The sequence below is a fragment of the Microtus ochrogaster genome, chromosome 22 (genome assembly GCF_000317375.1).
Source record: "Microtus ochrogaster isolate Prairie Vole_2 chromosome 22, MicOch1.0, whole genome shotgun sequence".
NCBI lineage: Eukaryota > Metazoa > Chordata > Mammalia > Rodentia > Cricetidae > Microtus > Microtus ochrogaster.
The window spans coordinates 11,734,058-11,753,261 of NC_022023.1; the positions used below are offsets into that span (position 1 = coordinate 11,734,058).

The 19,204-nt window shown below is 52.4% G+C and overlaps 1 protein-coding gene across 1 annotated transcript in view; it reads right to left on the minus strand.

Annotated features, from left to right (window-relative positions):
- Positions 1 to 287: 287 nt before the first annotated feature.
- The window catches only part of Ap3b2 (adaptor related protein complex 3 subunit beta 2), a 34,799-nt gene continuing 15,882 nt past the window's right edge, over positions 288 to 19,204 (minus strand). Inside the window, exons 5-26 of the mRNA XM_005357663.2 lie at positions 18,012 to 18,172; positions 17,723 to 17,789; positions 17,454 to 17,636; positions 17,088 to 17,371; positions 16,877 to 16,931; positions 16,415 to 16,486; positions 14,221 to 14,283; positions 13,771 to 13,903; positions 13,387 to 13,496; positions 12,394 to 12,570; positions 7,378 to 7,564; positions 6,122 to 6,240; positions 5,545 to 5,653; positions 5,034 to 5,151; positions 4,476 to 4,656; positions 4,274 to 4,334; positions 3,938 to 4,044; positions 3,560 to 3,788; positions 3,086 to 3,170; positions 2,778 to 2,875; positions 803 to 941; positions 288 to 709 (exon numbers count right to left, since the gene is read on the minus strand). Coding sequence (XP_005357720.1) covers positions 559 to 709; positions 803 to 941; positions 2,778 to 2,875; positions 3,086 to 3,170; positions 3,560 to 3,788; positions 3,938 to 4,044; positions 4,274 to 4,334; positions 4,476 to 4,656; positions 5,034 to 5,151; positions 5,545 to 5,653; positions 6,122 to 6,240; positions 7,378 to 7,564; positions 12,394 to 12,570; positions 13,387 to 13,496; positions 13,771 to 13,903; positions 14,221 to 14,283; positions 16,415 to 16,486; positions 16,877 to 16,931; positions 17,088 to 17,371; positions 17,454 to 17,636; positions 17,723 to 17,789; positions 18,012 to 18,172 — 2,889 coding nt within the window. The 3' untranslated portion in view covers positions 288 to 558. The remainder of the gene's footprint in view (positions 710 to 802; positions 942 to 2,777; positions 2,876 to 3,085; positions 3,171 to 3,559; positions 3,789 to 3,937; positions 4,045 to 4,273; positions 4,335 to 4,475; positions 4,657 to 5,033; positions 5,152 to 5,544; positions 5,654 to 6,121; positions 6,241 to 7,377; positions 7,565 to 12,393; positions 12,571 to 13,386; positions 13,497 to 13,770; positions 13,904 to 14,220; positions 14,284 to 16,414; positions 16,487 to 16,876; positions 16,932 to 17,087; positions 17,372 to 17,453; positions 17,637 to 17,722; positions 17,790 to 18,011; positions 18,173 to 19,204) is intronic.

A 19,204-nucleotide genomic window follows, 5' to 3' on the forward strand; every position in this document is an offset into this window, starting at 1 on the left:
TTAAGACTCGCTTTGTATTTGTTACGTAGCTAAAGAGAATCCTGAACGTCTGGTCTTCCTGCCTCCACTTTGCACGTGCTGGGACTATAGGCCAGTGATACCACACCCAGCTGAAACTGAGGACTCCTTCCAGCTCTGGCGTGCTCTCCTAGATGCCTCTCACTCAGAGCTTCCGACACGCTCCTGCCTAGAGGTGGTCAGCTCAGTTACCAACCAGAGTCTCCCCGAGAGCCATGAACAGCTTCCCCTAAACCCCCAATCCCTTAGAAGGAAAGGTGAGCCACAACCCAGGGAGAAGACATTTTATTGAGATTTTTGCTACATAAATACCTACAGAAAGCCGAGGGAAGGGATTGCTGGAGGAGCAGCTACTATCTTCCTCTGCAGAGTCATTAAGGAACCCATGGGAAACAGGTGGGAGGGAGATAGTGCCCCCACACTAGGTGGGTAATAGGATGGAGGGAGGAGCGAGGGAGGAAGGAGAGTAGAGGGGAGAGGTGTGAGCAAACGTCACAGGGAGGGACAGGTGACGATCACTGAGGTCACAGTACTCCAGAGTCACTGAGTCAGAGCCTGAATCACATCTTTCACCAGCATGGTGCCGATGACCATCTTCTCACTGTTGACAGTCAGCTGGGCAGGTCCAGCTGGCCGGGCATGCAGAGTCAGCAGGACCAAGCTCCCACTAGTCAGTGTCCTCCCTGCAAACCTGAGGTGGGAGCAGAGGAGAGGTGCCCTGGGGCTTGGGGTGCTCCTTCAAGCCAGGACCCTGCAGAGCCCACCTCTGCCCCTCCACTCGTACCTGTACTCATCAGATGTCCCACAAGGAACACGGCCCAGGTTGGCCGTGGCGGTCACTTTCTGCACCACCACGTGGTCACTCCGACAGGTGTCTGGCAGTGTGAGCTTCTCCGTGATTTCATTCATGCCTGTCAGCTTTCCTGGGGTCAGAGGTCATGATGAAGGCAGAGGCTGTGGCGGATACAGGCTAGCACCTGCACTAGCTAGCGAAATATTCTCAGGTTCTCCCAGGCTCTGTAGGTCAGAATCACCCTCACCAGGCTTCTGTTTGGCCTTTCTCCTTCCTGTGAAGCTTCCCCATTCTCTCGGTTCAGGAAACTGACACACTTGCCTTGTTTCTCTCACACCCTCCATTCTTGGCCAGCAACACCACCCTGTCACTATCCATCGCGCTGGTCATGCCCACATCTACCCGTTCCTGAGAACTTTCTGGAAGGGGGAGCGTTCCTCATGGTGGTGCCCTGCTCTCTCCCTATTCATGGCCAAGGTCCTCCACAGAGGATTCTAAAATCTCCCTCAAGCCACTGCAACTGTGCTATCCCTCTTTAGTAGCCTGCTCTCCCTAAGCTCAGCATGGGTACTGGCATGCTGGATCCGGAAGTCTGTGGCCATTGCAGCCTACAGGCACCTCCTAGCACCTTCCTGCCTTGTCAGCTCTTTTTGCTCCCTCCCCTTTCTCCCCCTTTCTCCGGGAGAAGGCAGGAATTCCTAAGATTCTGCACAACCCCTCACCCCCCATGCTACCACTGCCCCCTCTGTCAGGGCGATGTCGCCCGCACTCACAGCTTCCATTCCCACCTCTGTGCTTGTGACTGCAGTCTGCAGGTGTTTGCTAAGCACAGATCTATATATTCAATCACATCCTAACACCTCCCAAAATGTGCTTCAAGATGGCCTGGCCCCAAAACCAGCCAGGCTGTTCTCTTGCCTGCCTTGTTCGTTCTTTCTTCCAGAGCAGGGGTCTGACTAATCTTTAGGCTATAAGCCAAATGCAGTTCACTACCCAAATGGCTTGTGGTTCTGTAGCTGTATTGCTTTTTTTAAGCACTGAGCATTTCTTGAAGCTTTAAAATTAAAGTTTCCCAAATATCTAAATAAAATATTCTTAGGAACATAGCCACACCCATTCATTTAAGTGACTGTCTCATGTCATTACAAGAGAGACCACATGACTCTCAAAACTGGAAACATTTACTCAGTAAACGCTCACCACCTGCTCGAGGTGGAAGGGCATTGCCCATCTCCATATCAAGCCAGGGATTCTAGAGTCAGGCTATGGTCCACCTCCTCTCCATCTCAAGGCTACTGTCTGTAGCTTGCCTCTTCCCAATCTCTCCCATTCCAGCCCTCTCATGCCTTCTGCCATGGCTCTGACCCTGCCTCGGCATCTCTCATCGGGTCTATCACAATGACCTTATCACTACCCATAATATTTGTCCTTCACCCCAAGAAATTGAGGCCAGAGCTGTGTGAAGCCCTTATCTCCTCTCCTGATATAGGGCTACCTTTTCCCACAGCTGGCTTCTCCGCTCTTAGCTGCGAGTGTTACCAGGCTGTTCTTTCTGAAGAGGATGGAGCCTTTCTCCTGCTTCCATGACTTGCCACTGCTAAAAAGCTCCCCCCTCCCTCCTGCAGTAACTTCTGGGATCCCTGCTCACTCTGGAATCCTAGACCAAGAGCCTTTAGCATAGCATTCAGGGCTCCTCGGAACTAGGACAAACAATACCAACTCCAGTTTTGTTCTTAGTTCTCCCCTCTAGTAGGATTCCCGTGTCCTAGACAGAATTATTCCCAACACTTTCCACCATACCTCTGCATGCACTGTATCCCCAACCGGAATGCAGGCCCGGGCTGTGTGCGAACTTTCCCAAGCCTCACACATGCCTCAGTCTTGGCAGAAGCTACAGGGCCCTCTCTGTCTAAAGGGCAGAGGCTCCTCCCACATGTCTGCACAATCCACCACAGGGAGCACTCACCCTGCTCCTTCTTGAACTCATTCTCACTCATGAACACGGGGGCCATCAGCTCCCCAACAGGCGGCTGAATGGAGACATAGAACTGTCGGGTTTGGGTGCTGGGAAAAGCAAAAGCAGAACAGGAGCAGAAATGAAGCCGGCAACCACTTCCCTCATTCCCATTACCTTGAGGCAGGGCAAAGCGGCAGAAGAGTGAGATGAGATCTCGGGCTGGGAATGGCAGCCAGACCCACAGAACTGCTCTGGTCCTCTCAGACCCTGCCCCTCTCCATCCCATTCTCTCACTACCACATGAGTTGGGGACATACCACAGCTGGAAGTTGGCTGCCTGGGTTGAGTCACAGAAGTTAATGCCCATCACAGCAGTGGTGGATTCTCCAGGTGCCAGGGACTCTGGGTGAGGTTAGACAAGCAATGAGGGGGACAGGAAAGGCCATGATTGTCCTGGAACCCAGTATGGCTTCAGTCTCTCTTCTTTATCAGAGCAGACTAGCCCTCTGGATTCCCAGATTTCTGTGTCTCTGGAGACTGTCCTTGGCTTCCCCTTGAAGCCTAAGTACCTTTCCCTCACCCACTCTCAAAACTGCTTAGTCACCTCGGGCCCTAATATGAACTTGCTTATTTCTTATTCATCTTGTCCACCATGGTGTAAGTCATATTTAATTCCACCTCTGGTTCCCCATAGCAGGGCACCTGGCTTGACCCTAAAATAGTATCAGCAACTACAGAAAGACTGAATCTGCTAGGGGCCTCTTCCTCTACCCTCCCAAGGCCCTCTGTACCAATTTCAGGGAATTCTTGGATGCTGATGCCAGCCGGCAGCTTGGGAGTGCCCACATGCAGCCCCTTGATGGGAGTCTCAGAGTTGTTGGAGAAGTAGATGTGTATGGACACCATGTGGGGGTCCCCAGAGAAAGGCTGGCGACTGAAGGCATAGTCCACGGCCAGCCCCTCTCCGGCTACCCGGTGCAGCAGCTCCTGCCTCCCAATGCTGGACACTGGACTCAGCAGCTGGAGGGGGAGGGGAGGGGAAGGGAGTTCAGAAATAAGGCAAAGGATAGCCAGTCCCAACCAGGGTATCCCAGCCATCATTCCCACCTCCTAGCATACAGGCCCAGACCACAGGATGCAGCATTCAGCTAAGTTCTTCCCCAGCTCACCGAAGGTACCAGAGCAGAGTCTGTGAGTGTCAGGCCCTCCAGGTCAGCAGCCAGACTGGTAGATACAACCATGGGAGGAGACACAGGTTGGACACTAGGAGGGGTAACTGGGAGTGGACGGGGAGAAAGAAAGCTGGTTAATGAGGAAGAGGAAATTAGGGTGGTCTTGGGTTGAAAGGAGCCCAGGGCTCAAGGAGCAAACTTCAGCACCGTGGACAGCGAGAGACACAGTAGCCTAGAAACCAGAATGGCCCAGGACAGACACCCCAGACTCCAGGACGCCTCCTAAGTCACACCGGGCTTCCTTCACCCGTGCCTTCTACCATTCAAACTCACAGTCCTCTAGGTCAAGCAGGGAGATCTCCTTGGCTACAGGGGCACTCTTGCTGCTGGGAGGCTGAAAGAGAAAAAGAGGGGGTGGAGCTATGAGGAAGAGGAGCACCCTAAGCCTTCTCTGGCATGGTGGGAGACATCACAGTCTGTAATGAATGGTGGGAAGACGTCTGGCCCCGGGGAGGGGTAGGAAGCACGCTCTTACTGTTTTCTTCCTCCAGGAGGCAGGTTCAGCCTGCTCCTCCTCCGACTCTGACGTCGCCTCGGACTCCGAGGAACTGCTGCTGGACTCGCTGCCCTCCTCGGATGATGAGCCCTCCCTGTGCCCCTCTGGCACCTTCTTCTTCTTCGTCTTCTTCTTCTCACCTTCTTCATCACTCTGTTCACTAAAGGGGGGTGGAAGTGGTGAGGCTAAGGTTCAGCCTGGACCCCCTCATCTCCCCGAACAGGGGACTTTTCATGACTTCTCTTGAAAAGCGGAGGTGAGCGTGGGAACCCTGGGCCAGCCAAGCCCGTATCTACTTGTACATGGCCCCATAAAAGCTTTAACCCAGCTGGTGCCATCTTGGACTCCAAGCCCCCGGTTACATCTCTGTCACTCCCAGGAGGTCTTTAAGACCTCCCAGACCTTGGCAGTCGGGCAGAGCCGCCAGCCACGGAGCAGTGGGTATGAAGGCCCCCAGCATCTCGCGGGAAGCCCAGGGCTGCCTCGAGACCCGGATGTTTCTGTTCCAGACTAGCTCCCCAAGGCTCCTCTGCTTACCTCTCGCTGCCTCCTCCTTTCTCTTCATCCTCCTCGTCATTATCCGAGTCGCTGCTGGACTCCCCAGAGCCGCTCTCGCTGCTGCTCTTACTTTCGGGCTCACTTTCAGATTCCGGCTCTACGGAGGAAATGTGTCAGGTCTCTGCTGCAAACGAAACCCCCGCCACCAACAGCGAAGGCCCTCCCCACTGTATGTAGAGGCCTTTCTGGGTCCACGGGAGTTGTTTGGGTTCCCCAGCTCCAGGCTCAGAACTGAAACTTCAACTCCGTCTGACCCATCCAACCCTAGATGCCAACTGAGGCTTCAAAAACATGGAAGGGCCCACACATGTCATTTGCACAGCACACACGTCTGAGAACGGACACTTGGGTTCGCACAGGCTGCGGCTCACAAGCAAGTGCACGACCATGGTCTACACACAGGCAGAACATGCGCCACCGCAAGGGCGTGCACATGGGCAAGACATCACAGTCTGTCCTGAATGGCGGGAAGCTCTACCCCTCTGCTCACCGCTGTCTGCAGACTCGGTGGGGCCAGACTCCCCCTCGGAGTCAGAGTAGAAAGGCTTTTCTTTCTCCTTCCTCTTCTCCCGATTTGAGCACTTGGTCCATTCGGGTACCTGAAGATGTCATGAGAAGGGGCCGTTTCCTCAGGGTTGGAGGAGGGGGAAGGAAAGCTCATGCCCTTCACACCCCTCACAGCTCTTCTTGGTTCCCTAATCGGGCCTGACCCCAAGAGAGAAAATGGAGATGCACGGAGTCCATACGGAGAGGAGTAAATGGTTCACAGCCATGACTGCACCCAGCCAAGGAGAAAAGGCCTAGGGCACAGCACACAGGGAGAGAGGAGGAGGAGGGTACACGGCACACAGAGGGGACCTCAGTGTATTCGCCCAACAGGCCCACGTGGGTCTCAATAAGGGAAAGGTCTTCTTCCTGTATGTGGGGAAGGTATGGGGGGCTGGGATGGCACTGCCAGGGCCCCCTGCTGCTGTCCCTTACCCAACACACACGAATGCGCGCACGTTCACACACTCACACGCGTACATAAACACGCACGCATGCACACACGTGCCAAAGCTACTGACCTCTACGTTGCGCACGGACGGATCTGGGGCTTCCTCCGGCCAGTCTGGGAGCTCCTGGTAGCCTGTAGCCTTTGCATTGAGCAGGTGGGACAGAGAGCCCAGCTGGAAATGGTCACGATCTGAAGACAGGTTTACAATGAGGCCAGTTGTGGCGGTGCACAGTGCTTGATATGGGGGTACGCGATTCCTAGGCCAGACTGGGTGCTGATTCTAGTGGGGGATTCCCAACCTGGGCAAGGAAACAGATGACTCCACCCCCTGGTGACTCCTGTACCCGACTACACACAGGTCTACATGATGGGAGAAAAAGCTTTCTAGTCAGTCCAGGACAGAGACTAAAGAGAATGTGGACAAGGTGTTAAGGAAGAAGAGTCCAGGGTCAGAGATGCTGCCTGCCTGGCTGCTCAGGTATCAATGGGAAGGCCAAAGTGTGAACGTGGCTCCCCCTTCTGGGCACAGCCAGGCTTAGAGAAAAGGCTAACACGGGAGGTCAAGGAGGCCAGCTAGGCTAGCAGAGGGAGAGAGGACAGATCTGGTGGGCCTCTGTGATCATGGGGAGGGACAAGCAGTCAGAATGGAGTGTGAGGAGAGTTAGGGTCACAGCGGACAGATGGTGTAGGACAGTAACACAAAGACATGAATGAGGATGGTTTCAGGGCTGTCCAGCATCCTGGGAGATTTCCATCACTCTCCTACATCAACCTCTGAGCCCCAGGGGAGGAAAAAAAAATGCAGAAGTACCAGGAAAACCAGGCTCTGCGCAGGAAGCATCTTGCCTGGCTAGGCCCTGGCTTGGGTTTCTAGGGCTAATGAGCAGCTGGAACAACCCCTCCCCTCCCAGGTCACAGAGGCTGGGAGGCTGGAGACCAGGGCTTGGGTTGACCTCGAGTGATTGCACTCATGTTGGCAATATGGCCCTCTCCTTTGCACATTCTACCTGCCTTCCTGGGTCCTTGGCATTTAACATCCTAGTATAGAATCCCAAGCCCAAAGCCTGCTCAGAAGGGAGGTGAAAGAGGAGCCTAAGAAAGGGAGAGAAAGCAAAAGTCCCATGTGACAGAGAGAACAAATATTCAGGTGAGGCAGAAATGGTTAAGGCTGCAGTGGAGCCTTTGGGGAGAAGAGCAGATCAGTTTTGCACACAGGAGCGTGGTGCCCAGCCTTAGGTGGCCTTGGGTGAAATCCTGGACCCTGGGTCCTGGCCCAGCCACTTCCTGCCCTCTCTCCCAGGAGGTTACCCTGGCTCCTGCTCCCACCTTTGAAGGATGACTCCAAGACAGGGGCTGGCTTAGGGGCCAGGAAGAGTTTCTTGGCATGGCGGCTGAGGGCACCACCCTGCTCAGAAGGAACGATGAGCTGCCGGGTGAAGCGGGCTCGATCTCGGATATCGTAGTTCTGGTCGTACTTGGCCAGACTCAGCACATACTGGGTCAGGAGCTTTGTCTGAGGAGAGAAGAGAGGGTGGCTCAGGAGTCAACAGAGGGTGGGGACCCAGGAGACTTGGAGACAGCTGTGTTCAGTCAGCACATCCAGGGAGAGAGTCTCTTTCTCTCTTATGTACATCACTCAACTTTCCCCCCAGCCTGCCCTGGTTCTCAGCTCTACATTTCAGCTTTCTGGTCTGACTTATGATCTTTGGACCAGCAAATGAGGTTGCTCTCTCCTCCCTCCTGGTCCTGGATTCTATTCTTCTCATTTCTAGTCCCTAGTGATCCAGGCCAGCCAGCCCCTTTCCTCTGGCACAACAGGGTTAGCAGAAGGCTAACTTTGCTACACCTTGTGGTTTCCAGGCTCCATCCCCCACTTCAAAGAATTAAGACAACAAGGAGCGAGGTAAACAGGGGTTCTTCCACAGGAACTATCAACACACAGAGTAAATCCTGAACAGCCTAGGGGGTCTCAGAGATCCCAGTCAGTCCCCTAGATGATTCTAACAAGATCAAAATGGCTCTGCCTCTGAGGTTTGTGAAGGTCATGTGGAGTTCACAGCCTGCAGCTGTATCTGAGGACCAGAAGTCTCAGATACCGTCCCAATCTTGGCCTAGTCTAAGCTGCCTTCGCGTGATGGCGGTGGGGGCCACCATCATTTATGAAGGACTTCCGGAGCTAAGTACTGTGCCAGCTGTTCCCCGCTCTCCGCCATCTCCACGATCCATCCAAGTGGTAGGTACGATTGCCTCACTTCAGAGAAGCAGAATCAGGAAATGGCTTCTTCAAGGTTGAGAAGCCCATAGCTACTATACCTGAGTCTGCATCAGAGGTCCCATCCCTGTCACTGCCTATGCCTTTGGCCCAGATCTCTATGTGTCTCTTCCCTATCACCAAGATCACAGCTAACACTAGCGTATGTGCAGGTAGCAGGCAAGAGCAAGACAGAACCTAGGGACGACTCTGGGACTCGGAAGATTTGTGATGACGCAACACCACATCCAACCATAGACAGGACTAGTTTGCTAACCCTGCTGCCACCAAGTAGACATCCGAGATGGGCAGAGATTTCCAGGTGCTGGTCCAGAATCAGGGCTGCGGTTGTGGTATAACTGTCCCATATCACTTTATAACTGTCCGCACTCTTACCTACACTATGCTCTCCATGGACTCTGATGCCTCACATCCCGCTCAGCCCCTCTAGTACAGCAACGTCCACAATTCCACCCCAGATTCTCCTAATACAGTGGACTCAGAAACACACACACGGGATGCCACCGACCATCTGACAACACGCTATTAGGATACAGTGGCACATCCGTCCCCTCCCCTCCAGTTTAGGACAGCATCTTCTTCCATAGGCTTCACAGGAGGCCAGTAACAGACCATCTCCTTCCCTTGTCTCGTTCTAGAAAGAACACTGAAGGGCTGGGTCCATCTGTCCACAGGCCTAATCCCATGTCAACAATCAAGATAAGAGGCTGGTCTATGCACTGCCGCACTGCGAGATTGTCTGTCTGTAATAACCCATGCACCACTGCACGGTGAGATTGTCTGTAATAACACATGCACTACCACACTGCAAGACTGTCTGTAATAACCCATGCACTGCCATACTGGAGAGATTGTAACAACCCATCACCTTTGCTCACTTTAAAGAGCCATTCTTCACACCATGTCCAAGCTCTACCCCAGAGCCCCACTCACCTAGCTACAACGTACTAAAACTGTAGGCTGTTGTGGTTGGAGAAATGACTTAGAGGTTGCTTTTCCAGAGGACCTGGGTTCAATTCCCAGCACCTACATGTTAGCTCACAACCATTTCTAAGTCAAGTTCCAAAGGATGTGATGCCCTCTTCTGACTTCCATGGACTCCTGCATGTATATGGCGTGCGTACAAATATACACGCTCACACAGAGGCATAAACACACACATTTTATGTGTCTGTAAGATACATACATACATACATAAATGTGTATTTATTTTATGTGCCTTGTGTATATATATGTATATATAAACATATATATGTATATATGTAAGCACATAAAGAAATATGTATTTATTTTATGTGCCTTGTGTATACATATATATATATACACACACACATATATATGTATACACAAGGCACATAAACACACATTTCTTTTCAGATGAGGCTGTTCAAGAGAACCTAAGAGCCAAATGTTATATAACGATAACTCCTACTGACCAAGGGGTCCAGCTGCCAGGGAAGAACACTATGGGACATTCTCAATAACCCGTGTCAACATTCATGCTAACCCACACGCAAGTCACTTCTGAATGTTTGCACTTTGTGTAACCTCCTTGCCTTGGTGTGAGCAAGGCCTGAGACTTTGGAATGTGGCAAGGGTGATGGGAGTAGAAGCCTGTCTTGCTAGTACAAAGGCTCTAGGGAATTTGTCCCTGTGGTTTGGAAAAATGAAGTGGCCACATTGGGAGACTCGCATAGAAGAAACTGAAGACAGCTTCTAAAAACTAGGAGGAGTCTCTAGCTGGAAGTCAGCAAGAAGTCAGGGCCCTGGATCCATAGCCACAGCAGTACTGGCGTTGTGTGAGCCGGAACATGAACCTGACACTGTGTGAGCCGGGACGTGAACCTGACATTGTCTGAGCCAGGATATGAACCTGACATTGCATGAGCTGGGACGTGACCCTGACATTGTGTGGGCCGGGACGTGAACCTCACACTGTGTGAGCTGGAACATTGCATGAGCTGGGACGTGACCCTGACATTGTGTGGGCCGGGACGTAAACCTGACACTGTGTGAGCTGGGACGTAAACCTGACACTGTGTGAGCCGGGACGTGAACCTGTATTCAGCATAGCCTCCAGGTGGAAACCCAGCCTTGGCCTACACTTCTAGGACAGTCTTGCATAAGACCCAACTGAGTCATAACAGGTTCTTGACCCATAAAAACTGAAAGAAAATATAGATATTATCTTAAGCCACTAAGTTGATAGTAATTTATCATGAAGCTACTAAAAGTTTACAGGATTAAAATATGACATTACCATGCCCACACCTAAGGGAACCATCTAGAAAACAGGGTGCATGAATGAATGAATGCATGTGTAGTTAGCAGTGATGACTACTCAGAGTCCCAACACTTGGTGGCCTGCCTCCCTTGCTTGAGTCCCTGGGGTAACACTACCCACTGTGACTCAAAGAAACCAGTAAAGAAGTCAACTGTGGCTTATACCCGAGTGGCAGCTACACTGGGGAGGCAGAGGGAGGGGGATCTCTATGATTATGAGGCCAGACTAGTCTACAAAATGAGTTCCAGGGCAGCCAAGACTGTTACACAAAGACCCTGACAACAAAAAAGAAGAAAGAGGAGAAGAAGGAGGAGAAGTCATCAACTGTCACCACCCACCATGACAGTGACAACTGCCACGCAGACAGGCCCAAGGTTATAAAAACACAGTGACCTCAGGACCCTGGCTGAATTCTGAGCATGCCACACTCTCCACTGCACAAGCGCTGATTATGCCCCTTTGCTTGGTTTGCTTCCTTCAGGTGTTGGGAGCTGAACCCAGAGGACCAGAGCTTTGTGCGTGCTATGCACGTGCTCTACCACTGAGTGACACTCTCTAGGTCCTGCTTCATTTTTCCAAGAGCTCCCCCAGCCTGCTCCTTCCTCCCTTCCAAACAAGACAGCACCTACACAATTGCTTCCCCATGCTGCTCACTCTCTCAGGGTTGATTCCCCACAACACTGATACACAAGACCCAGTACTTGCTGCCTCTACATGTAGCTACTGCCCTTCTATCTGACTCTTTACCAGAGCCTGGCACTTGGTGGCCCAGCCTATCCCAACTCGAGTCCCTGAACTCAGGCCAAGCACTATGAATCAAAGCCATCAGTAAAGATGCTACGTGCTGTGATCCTAAGACTGCCGTAGGACAGCAAAAGAGCCACTTTGAGGGCACACTGCAGTCTCGGGCTATCGCTTTACTGTAGAGCTGATCCATTCATCCGGATATTTTGTTTCAAGGATCTGCAAGCATTTTCTGGAAAGGATCAGAGAGGTTTAGGTTTTATAGGCCATGCGTACTGCTTTAAAGCAGTCAGCTCTACCACGGTAGCACGAATGCATCCATATGTAGAATGTAAATGAACGTGCTCAAATTGAAATATTTGTAAAAATAAGCCGCAGGCCAGGGTCAGCCTGTGGGCAGCAGTTTAAGAATGACAACAACATTGCTGAACTTCCCTCTTGTTTGCAGTCTCTGGCTCCTTGAAAAGTTCTGTACATTCTGCCTTATCCTTGGAATAAGCCATCTCAGGGAATACTGGATAACCAAAGGCTCTAATATTCCAGCTTACTTGAACCACATCCTTGGCCAGAGTACCTCTCATAATCTTTTACCTTTCAAAAGACACTGTTTACCAACACCACCCAGGCTGGAACACAATCTTGACCTTAACCCTGGCATAGACAGGCCAGACGTCACCAACCTTTGGGAAGAAGTCACAACCCATGTCCCCTGGAATACATGTTCTCCCATCAACGCCCATCACGGCCAGCCCCTCCCTTAGCTCAATCAGCATAAGCATTTCAGAGCCCATGTTCCAAAGGTGACAGATAAGGTCTCTCTAACATCAAGACATGATTATACACAGCCTCACAAGAAACTCTCTTCAGTGGTGACTCCACTTGCCTCAGGACTAGCTCTGGACACTGGGGAGGCACTGGTTACCATCCTAATATGTCTTTTCAGAACAGAGTCCAGGCCTACAGGAGAGAGTCAAAGGAATGCTTCCTGGGACAGCTCTCGGGGGTCCAGAGAAAGCTCGTGGGGATGTCTCCCCCTCCTTACCTGCTTTGAGTTGGTCAGGTAAAGCTTGGCTGCCAGGTTGATGACCTGCAGCTTCACGATGTCCTCCTCCGCTGTGAACGACTTGGCCATTTTTCTCAGGACATCAGGTGCAATCTTGGGCACATGCTCACAGTACTCTCCGATGAGCCAGAGGATGCTGGCTCGTGCCATGGGCACCTGTGGGTACGGGCAGGCATTAGGACGAGAGGAAACAGGCTGGTGTGGGTGGGAGGAACTGCGAAGGAAATGGTTACCATCTGTGCTGGCCTACTGTCTTCTAGGTGTCTGAGGATGGGGGTAGAGGGGGAATAAGTGTAAGTGGGCCTTTCATAAACAGACCCCTATTCCATATGGTTTCATTATCACAGGTAAAGCTGCCAAGCCCTAAAGTGAACCATGGTTTTCTAGATTTATTCCTGTACTGCCATGTCTGTATTTCTGAATCTCCAGTAATTAGGGCTATTTAAACACTTCAATGCAACAGAAAAAGAAGGGATTAATCAATCAGCCATCTTCGGTGAGAGCTTTGGTGGGAAATAAAGAGCGGTGGGAAAGGCTGAAGAGTTCTGTGAGGGACCCCGTAGGGATACTCTTAGACAAGGTCACACGGTCCAATCGCTCTCCTTCTACCTGAAGAACTTCCAGTGTCCATTTGGAAGTTGATTTGGATGAAGCTAAAGCATTTGGTTATAGGGTCTTAAAGTCATCAACAGGGCTAGAAAGATGGCTCCCAAGTGAAGAGCACTTGGCGATCTTGCTGACGACCCAAGTTCAGTTCCCAGCACCCATGCTGGGCAGTGCACAGTTGCCTGTAACTCTAGCTCCAGGAATCTGAAGCTTCTGGCCTGGCCTCTGCAGGCACTGGCGCGCATGCACACACACACACACACACACACACACACACACACACACTTTAAAAGCACAATAACTCTTTAAAAAGAAACCATGGGGACCACGTTGGGGCAGGCTGAGAACGTGGAGTTGCTCCCTCACCTGAATGTTGTCTGTGAGCTTTGCCAAGTGTTTGATGATTTCCCCGTGCTGCGCCGGCTGCATCTGCAGCAGCTTCTTAATGACCACCACGGACTCTGCGACCACAAGCTCTAGGGAATAAGAATGAGAACCTGAGCCCCACAACAGTTGAATGGCTGCACCAAGGCGGACAGGCACACCTGCGATGCCCTTGGCCATCCTCTTCCTCAGCTCCCTGCACGTCTCAAGCAGCCCTCCAGTTACAGCAATACCTGGACACTAACCGAAGCAGACGGACATTGTACCGAGACACGCAAGGGAATACCCACTGGCCAGCAGGGTCAGACATTCAAGCACACACACATACACCGCCAAGGCCAAGCACTTCTCCAGGCAAACACTGACCATCGCGATTGGACAGAAGCTGTACCAAGCCATTGAGGCAGGTGTCGCGGACTCGGCCTATGTTCGTCGCACATCGTCCAATGGCCTGGATGGTGGCTGCCACAAAGTCTTTGTCCATGCTGCGGATGTAGGTCTGTGGGATAGCAGGACAGTAAGTAGTGACCCCACAGCAAAGGGCTTAAGGATGACCTTCCAGTGACCCCTCATTTTATAATTCATCATGCCAGAGATTAAGTCTTGGGAGGACAATGATATCACCAAACCACATCAGGGGAGTGCTCAGCCCTAAGCCAACAGAAGGTACTGGAAGGGGGACCTAAGGCCACAGTTTCTGCAGCTTGGGGCTCTTGCTGAAGGTGAGACCCATCAGGCCAACTCTCACTGGGTAATAAGGATCTGCTGGGTACCCTGCCCTGGGCTGCTGGCTATAGGTTAGCCCATGGCTTGTACCTGGAATTCCCGTAGAACGGTGGGGATGTTGGTCTCATTGGCCAGGTTGGTTAGCACTTCCAGCTGCAGGGAGAGGCAGAGAGGCAGAAAGTGGCCAGTGTGGCCAGCAGGTTGTCTGGGCTTTTACTGTACAGACTTTATAGACTAGAAAGCAATACTCAAGGGAGTTCTGCACATGCTCAGTGCTGTGGAAATGCACAAGAGGATCAATGTGCCTCCTCAATAAAGTCCCCGACAAAGAAGAGATGAAGTAGGGCCACGTCACCTCCTCCCTCCATAGATAGCCATTCCTTTAAGGATAGAAAGCAGGGATGACTTGCCAGTCTCTGAAAGACCTGGCCACTCTTCTTGCCTCCTGTCTCAGAGTCTCGGCAAACCATGAGCATGGAGCAGGCCTTCCCATGTCTGACCCTGCATTGACTTAGGGAATTCACCTTCATATACAAGGTCTCAGTTCAGACTCCACCTTATCATCCTTGATTCAAAGGATGGTGGCACTATTCTAATTCTAATTCTGAATAGTTTTTTAAAAATTTATTTTCTGCGAATGCTGTTTCATCTATGTACCTTGTTCATGCAATACCTGCAGAGGCCAGAAGAGGGCACTGGATTCTGTGAAATTAGAGTTGTACAAGTGGACATGAGCACTCGCTGTGGGTGCTTGTAATGGAACCCTGGTCCTCTGGAAGAGCAGCCAGTGCTCTTAACAGCTGAGACAGCTCTCCAGTCCTAACGCCTCCTATCTATATCTCTCCACACTCTTCTCTCTTGACACATTTCATTGATGTATTTTTGTGACTGTCTTGTGATTAGCTGCTTAATGCCTCCCCCCTCCACAAGACTATAATCTCAACAAAAGCAGGGTCTCTGACTCATTTGCTTCACCTTGAAACCCTGGATCTATACCTGTTTGTCGTTTTGTTTTGAGACAGCATCTCAAGTAGCCTAAGTTGGCCTCGACCTCAATATGTGGCCAAGAGTGATCTTGAACTCTTGATGCTTCTGCTTCTACCACCTGAGTGCTAGGATTACAGATATGTGCTACCTCACCCTGGTTATGGGGTACTGGGGGTCAATCCCAGAGTCTTGTGCATACTAGGCAAGTATCCTCCCCTTGAGGTCCCTTGAGTCCATACATCTACGATCAGAGATAGGAAAGTTAGCCACGGTTTGATCGACGTCATAGGATGGGAGTGGAGTGGTAACACAGCTGTCAACACTATCCCTGCTGGCTGCACGTGTGCTGGAGAGTCAGAAGGGGCTGGGATGTGAGAGACAGGAAACCGAGAGGGAAAGAAAGCATGGCGGCACACCTGGGTGACTGCACGGGAGCCACACCACTGCCTGGAGCCTATGGTTTTTTAAAAATATAAAATGGAAGCAATACACACTTTGGAGGCAATTATGAAAACAGAGTCTCTCTGGGAAGTGTCTGGTGCACACTAGACAGCGCTGTAACCGTTTCCTCCAGGATTGAAACATTGCCTCCTGCAGGAAGCTCCTGAAGCAGGAAGGGAAACAACTCACAACATTTTCAAGATTCTGAAACAGGATTCACTAGGCCCCTCCCTAGCAGAGTAAACATACACGCTGAGAATCCCTCTCCATCTAAGAGAAGCTGCCAGGATCGGAGGAGCTAAGCTGCAAAGTAGAGTCTCAGCCAAGCCAAGCTGCAAAGACTCCGAGACCAGCCCAGCTGCCTGGGAGAGGTTTAGACCAGAGTCACTTGGAAAGGACATTCTCCCATCTGCTGAGCTGCCTGCAGGCTGTGCACTATGCTTCCTATTCCCAGCTTTTTGAGCTGTCACCCATGCTGGGGTGGACCTTGGTGATGCAGCTGTCTTGAGCCCTTTGTGTTCCTGCAAGTGATCCCTCACCCATACTCTTGTAGGTGACCCAGTAAAACGCACTGGTTCACCCAGGTGGACTTGGATGACATCTGTACCTTGATTTGTCGTGGTGTCCCTCTCTGGGATGAGCAGGCCTGTGTGCTGCGTCTCCCCACAAGTTTTGTCCTGTGACCCAAACCAGAGGCAGTCCCCCACCACCAGGGGCAGTTTCCCACCACCCAAGCCTGGAGCTGTGCTCAGCTCCAGAAAGAGGCCGACACCAACGTGGCCAGCATTAGTTAGCCCAGCTGGCACTCAACCAGGCGAGCAGGAATCCGGGGCCATGCACCCTGTCCAGCACTCACCTTCAGGATCTTGATCTGGGTGGGGTCCGTGGACCTAATGTAGAAGCTCTTCAGGTAGGGTTCAAACATACCCTGGGGAAAGAGAGCATTCCTGGAAATCTCCACCACAGCCCTAGCTTTGCCTCAGACACACCTGCCCCTCCCAGCACAGGCCCCACGTCCCTTAAAACCTCAAAATGCTCATCCTTTCCCCCACGCCCTCCATCCACCTTAACTCTTGACTTATTTTTTTCTCACTGGGCACCCGCCTCCCCATCGCCCCTTCAGGGTCTAAATCCTGCTCCTGGTTTGCGTTTGGGGTCTTGAAAACCTATACCCTGCACACAGCGTTAACCCCCCTACCTTTATCTACAACCCTCTTCATCCCACCCCAATTCCCTGGTCCTCCATGCTCCCACCCTCTGTCCCAACAGCTCCCACAGAGCCCGCAGGGTCCAGAGCGGGCCTTGAACGCATGCTCACCCGGCGCTTGATGGACATGGTGGCCACATTCTGGAGCACTACGTACTGCACCTCGCTGTGGAGAGGATGGGTTAGAGGGTTCTGAACCCCTCAATTGGGGGGAGGGGCAATGGGTCGGGGAAGCCAGGTTGGCCAAAGAGTAGGGAGGAAGGAATGGGGGGGCGGGGGATGAGCATGGGCTCGGGCAGCCGAGGGGCGGGGCTTCCCGCACCTGTGGCTGCGCAGCAGGCGTACCAGCGCCTTGGCGATGACGCCCACCTCCGCCTTGGGCGCCAGGTGGAAGTAAAGCTGCGCCACAGCCATGACCACAGCGGCGCTGCGGCTCTGCAGCAGCGGCTTGGTGTTGCGCAGCAGCAGCCGGTGATCCGGATCCATAACATATGGCTTGCGAGCCGGCAGCGCGGCAGTGGCTGCCTCCTCCGAACCGGGACCTTTGGCCTCGTCCTCCTCGGAGCCATAGAAAGCCTTCTCGGGGTTCTCCTCTAGCAAGGATTCCTACAAGGGACATGACTGGGTCTGTGGGCGCCTTCCCGGGGTGACTTCCCTCCCCTCCGCCGGACTGGATTCTAGAACTCACGTTCTGCGTGGGGCTCAAGAACTGTGTGCGCGCATAGCGCGTGAGCATGCTGATGATCACGACTTGGCCCCACTCCTCCACGTCAATGAGTAGGTTGCAGAGCTTCCGGTAGTTTTTGTGAATCAGGTCAATGCGCTCGGGACAGACCTCCTCAAAGGCCATCACTACACTGCCGGCCACCAGCTGGGGAAGCAAGGTAAGAGGCTGTGAAAGGCAAAGGCAGAGGAACTAGAACCAGCTTCTGTCCGGTCTTCCCATAATGCACTCACCGTGGTCTTGTCTGCCAGAAGCTTCTCAATGACTTCTATCAGCTGGTCCTTCTGATCAGAGTCCAAACTGAGGGAGAACAATGGCGGGGAAGATGTCCCTTCCTGTTCCCAGGCTTCCCAACAGCGTCCCCAGCCACGCAATCCTCAGACACAGAGACCCACTCGCCCTGTGTTTGTTGGATCCCCAAACTGTCTTACTCCAGCCTGCACGATCGCGGTAAGGTCATGGGTGAGCTTGGGGCTTAGGAACTGAGGACCCTGGAGGACGAAGGGCAAAGGTGGGGCAGACCTGTAAAGTTTGGGGATGGCATGAGCAGCTGTTTTCCGAACGTAGGGTGACATGTCCGAGGCAGCTTCCTTGATGGCTAGCATCATGATGGGCACTATGATGGGCACACGGATGCTAGAGAGGACACGGAGGGCACTGGCACGGATCAGCTGGTTGGGATCCTAAGGACAGAAGTGGAGACAAAGACCTGAGAGGGCATTAGATCCCCTAATGGGAAGACAAGACACTATTCCTGCCTACTACCAGATCTTGCATCCCTGGGGAGTGGGGGGGGGCGGTGTATGCTAGCTTGTGTAGCTTGTGTTAGGAACCTTGGTGTCCCTAAACAGATTCTTCTGAGATTGAAACATTCCACCCTGCAGAGAAGCTCCATATATTCAAGAAGACCCTGAAACTGACCAGATTCTCTACCCGAGTAAATAGTACAAGCTGCTGAGAGCCGGCTCAGTCTAAGAGAAGCTGCCAGGAGCAGAGGAGCTAAGCTGCAGAATAGACTCTCAGCCAAGACCAGCTGCCCAGGAGAAACAGTACAGAAACCGCCCAGCCGCCTGGAAGAGGCTTAGACCAGAGCCACTTGGAAAGGACACTCTCGCACCTGCTGAGCTGCCTGCAGGGCTGTGCAGCGTGCTCCAGGTTCCCCGCTTTGTGAGCTGTCACCCATGCTGGGGTCCTTGGTGATGCAGCTGACTTAGGTCGTTTGTGCTCCTGTAAGTGACCCTTCACCCGTACTCTCGTAGGTGACCCAGTAAAACTCACTGGTTCACACAGTTGGACTTTGGTGTCCATACTTTGGTCATTGTGGGCTTCCTATCTGGAGTGAGCAGATGTGTGTGTGTGTGTTGTGTGTGTGTGTGTATGTGTGTGTGTATGTGTGTATTGCCTCTCACCAGGAAAAGCTTTGGCAAACAAAACTTTTTTGGGGGGGCGGGGGGACGACTACCTCTTGGCTCAGGGTGCTAAACCCTGACATGGAGCAGCTTGATTTGGGAAAGGGTAGAACGTTTCAGCACTCTTTCTCAGGATCCAGCATCTGTCTACACCCGCAGCACCTGCCGGGAAATGCAGACTGCTGGTCCACAGTTCACCTTGCCACACCTCTCCCCCAGGAGCCTATCACAAGTCTCCCTTCTTCTCCAATATGTAAAATCCAGCCGGGCGATGGTGGCACACGCCTTTAATCCCAGCACTCGGGG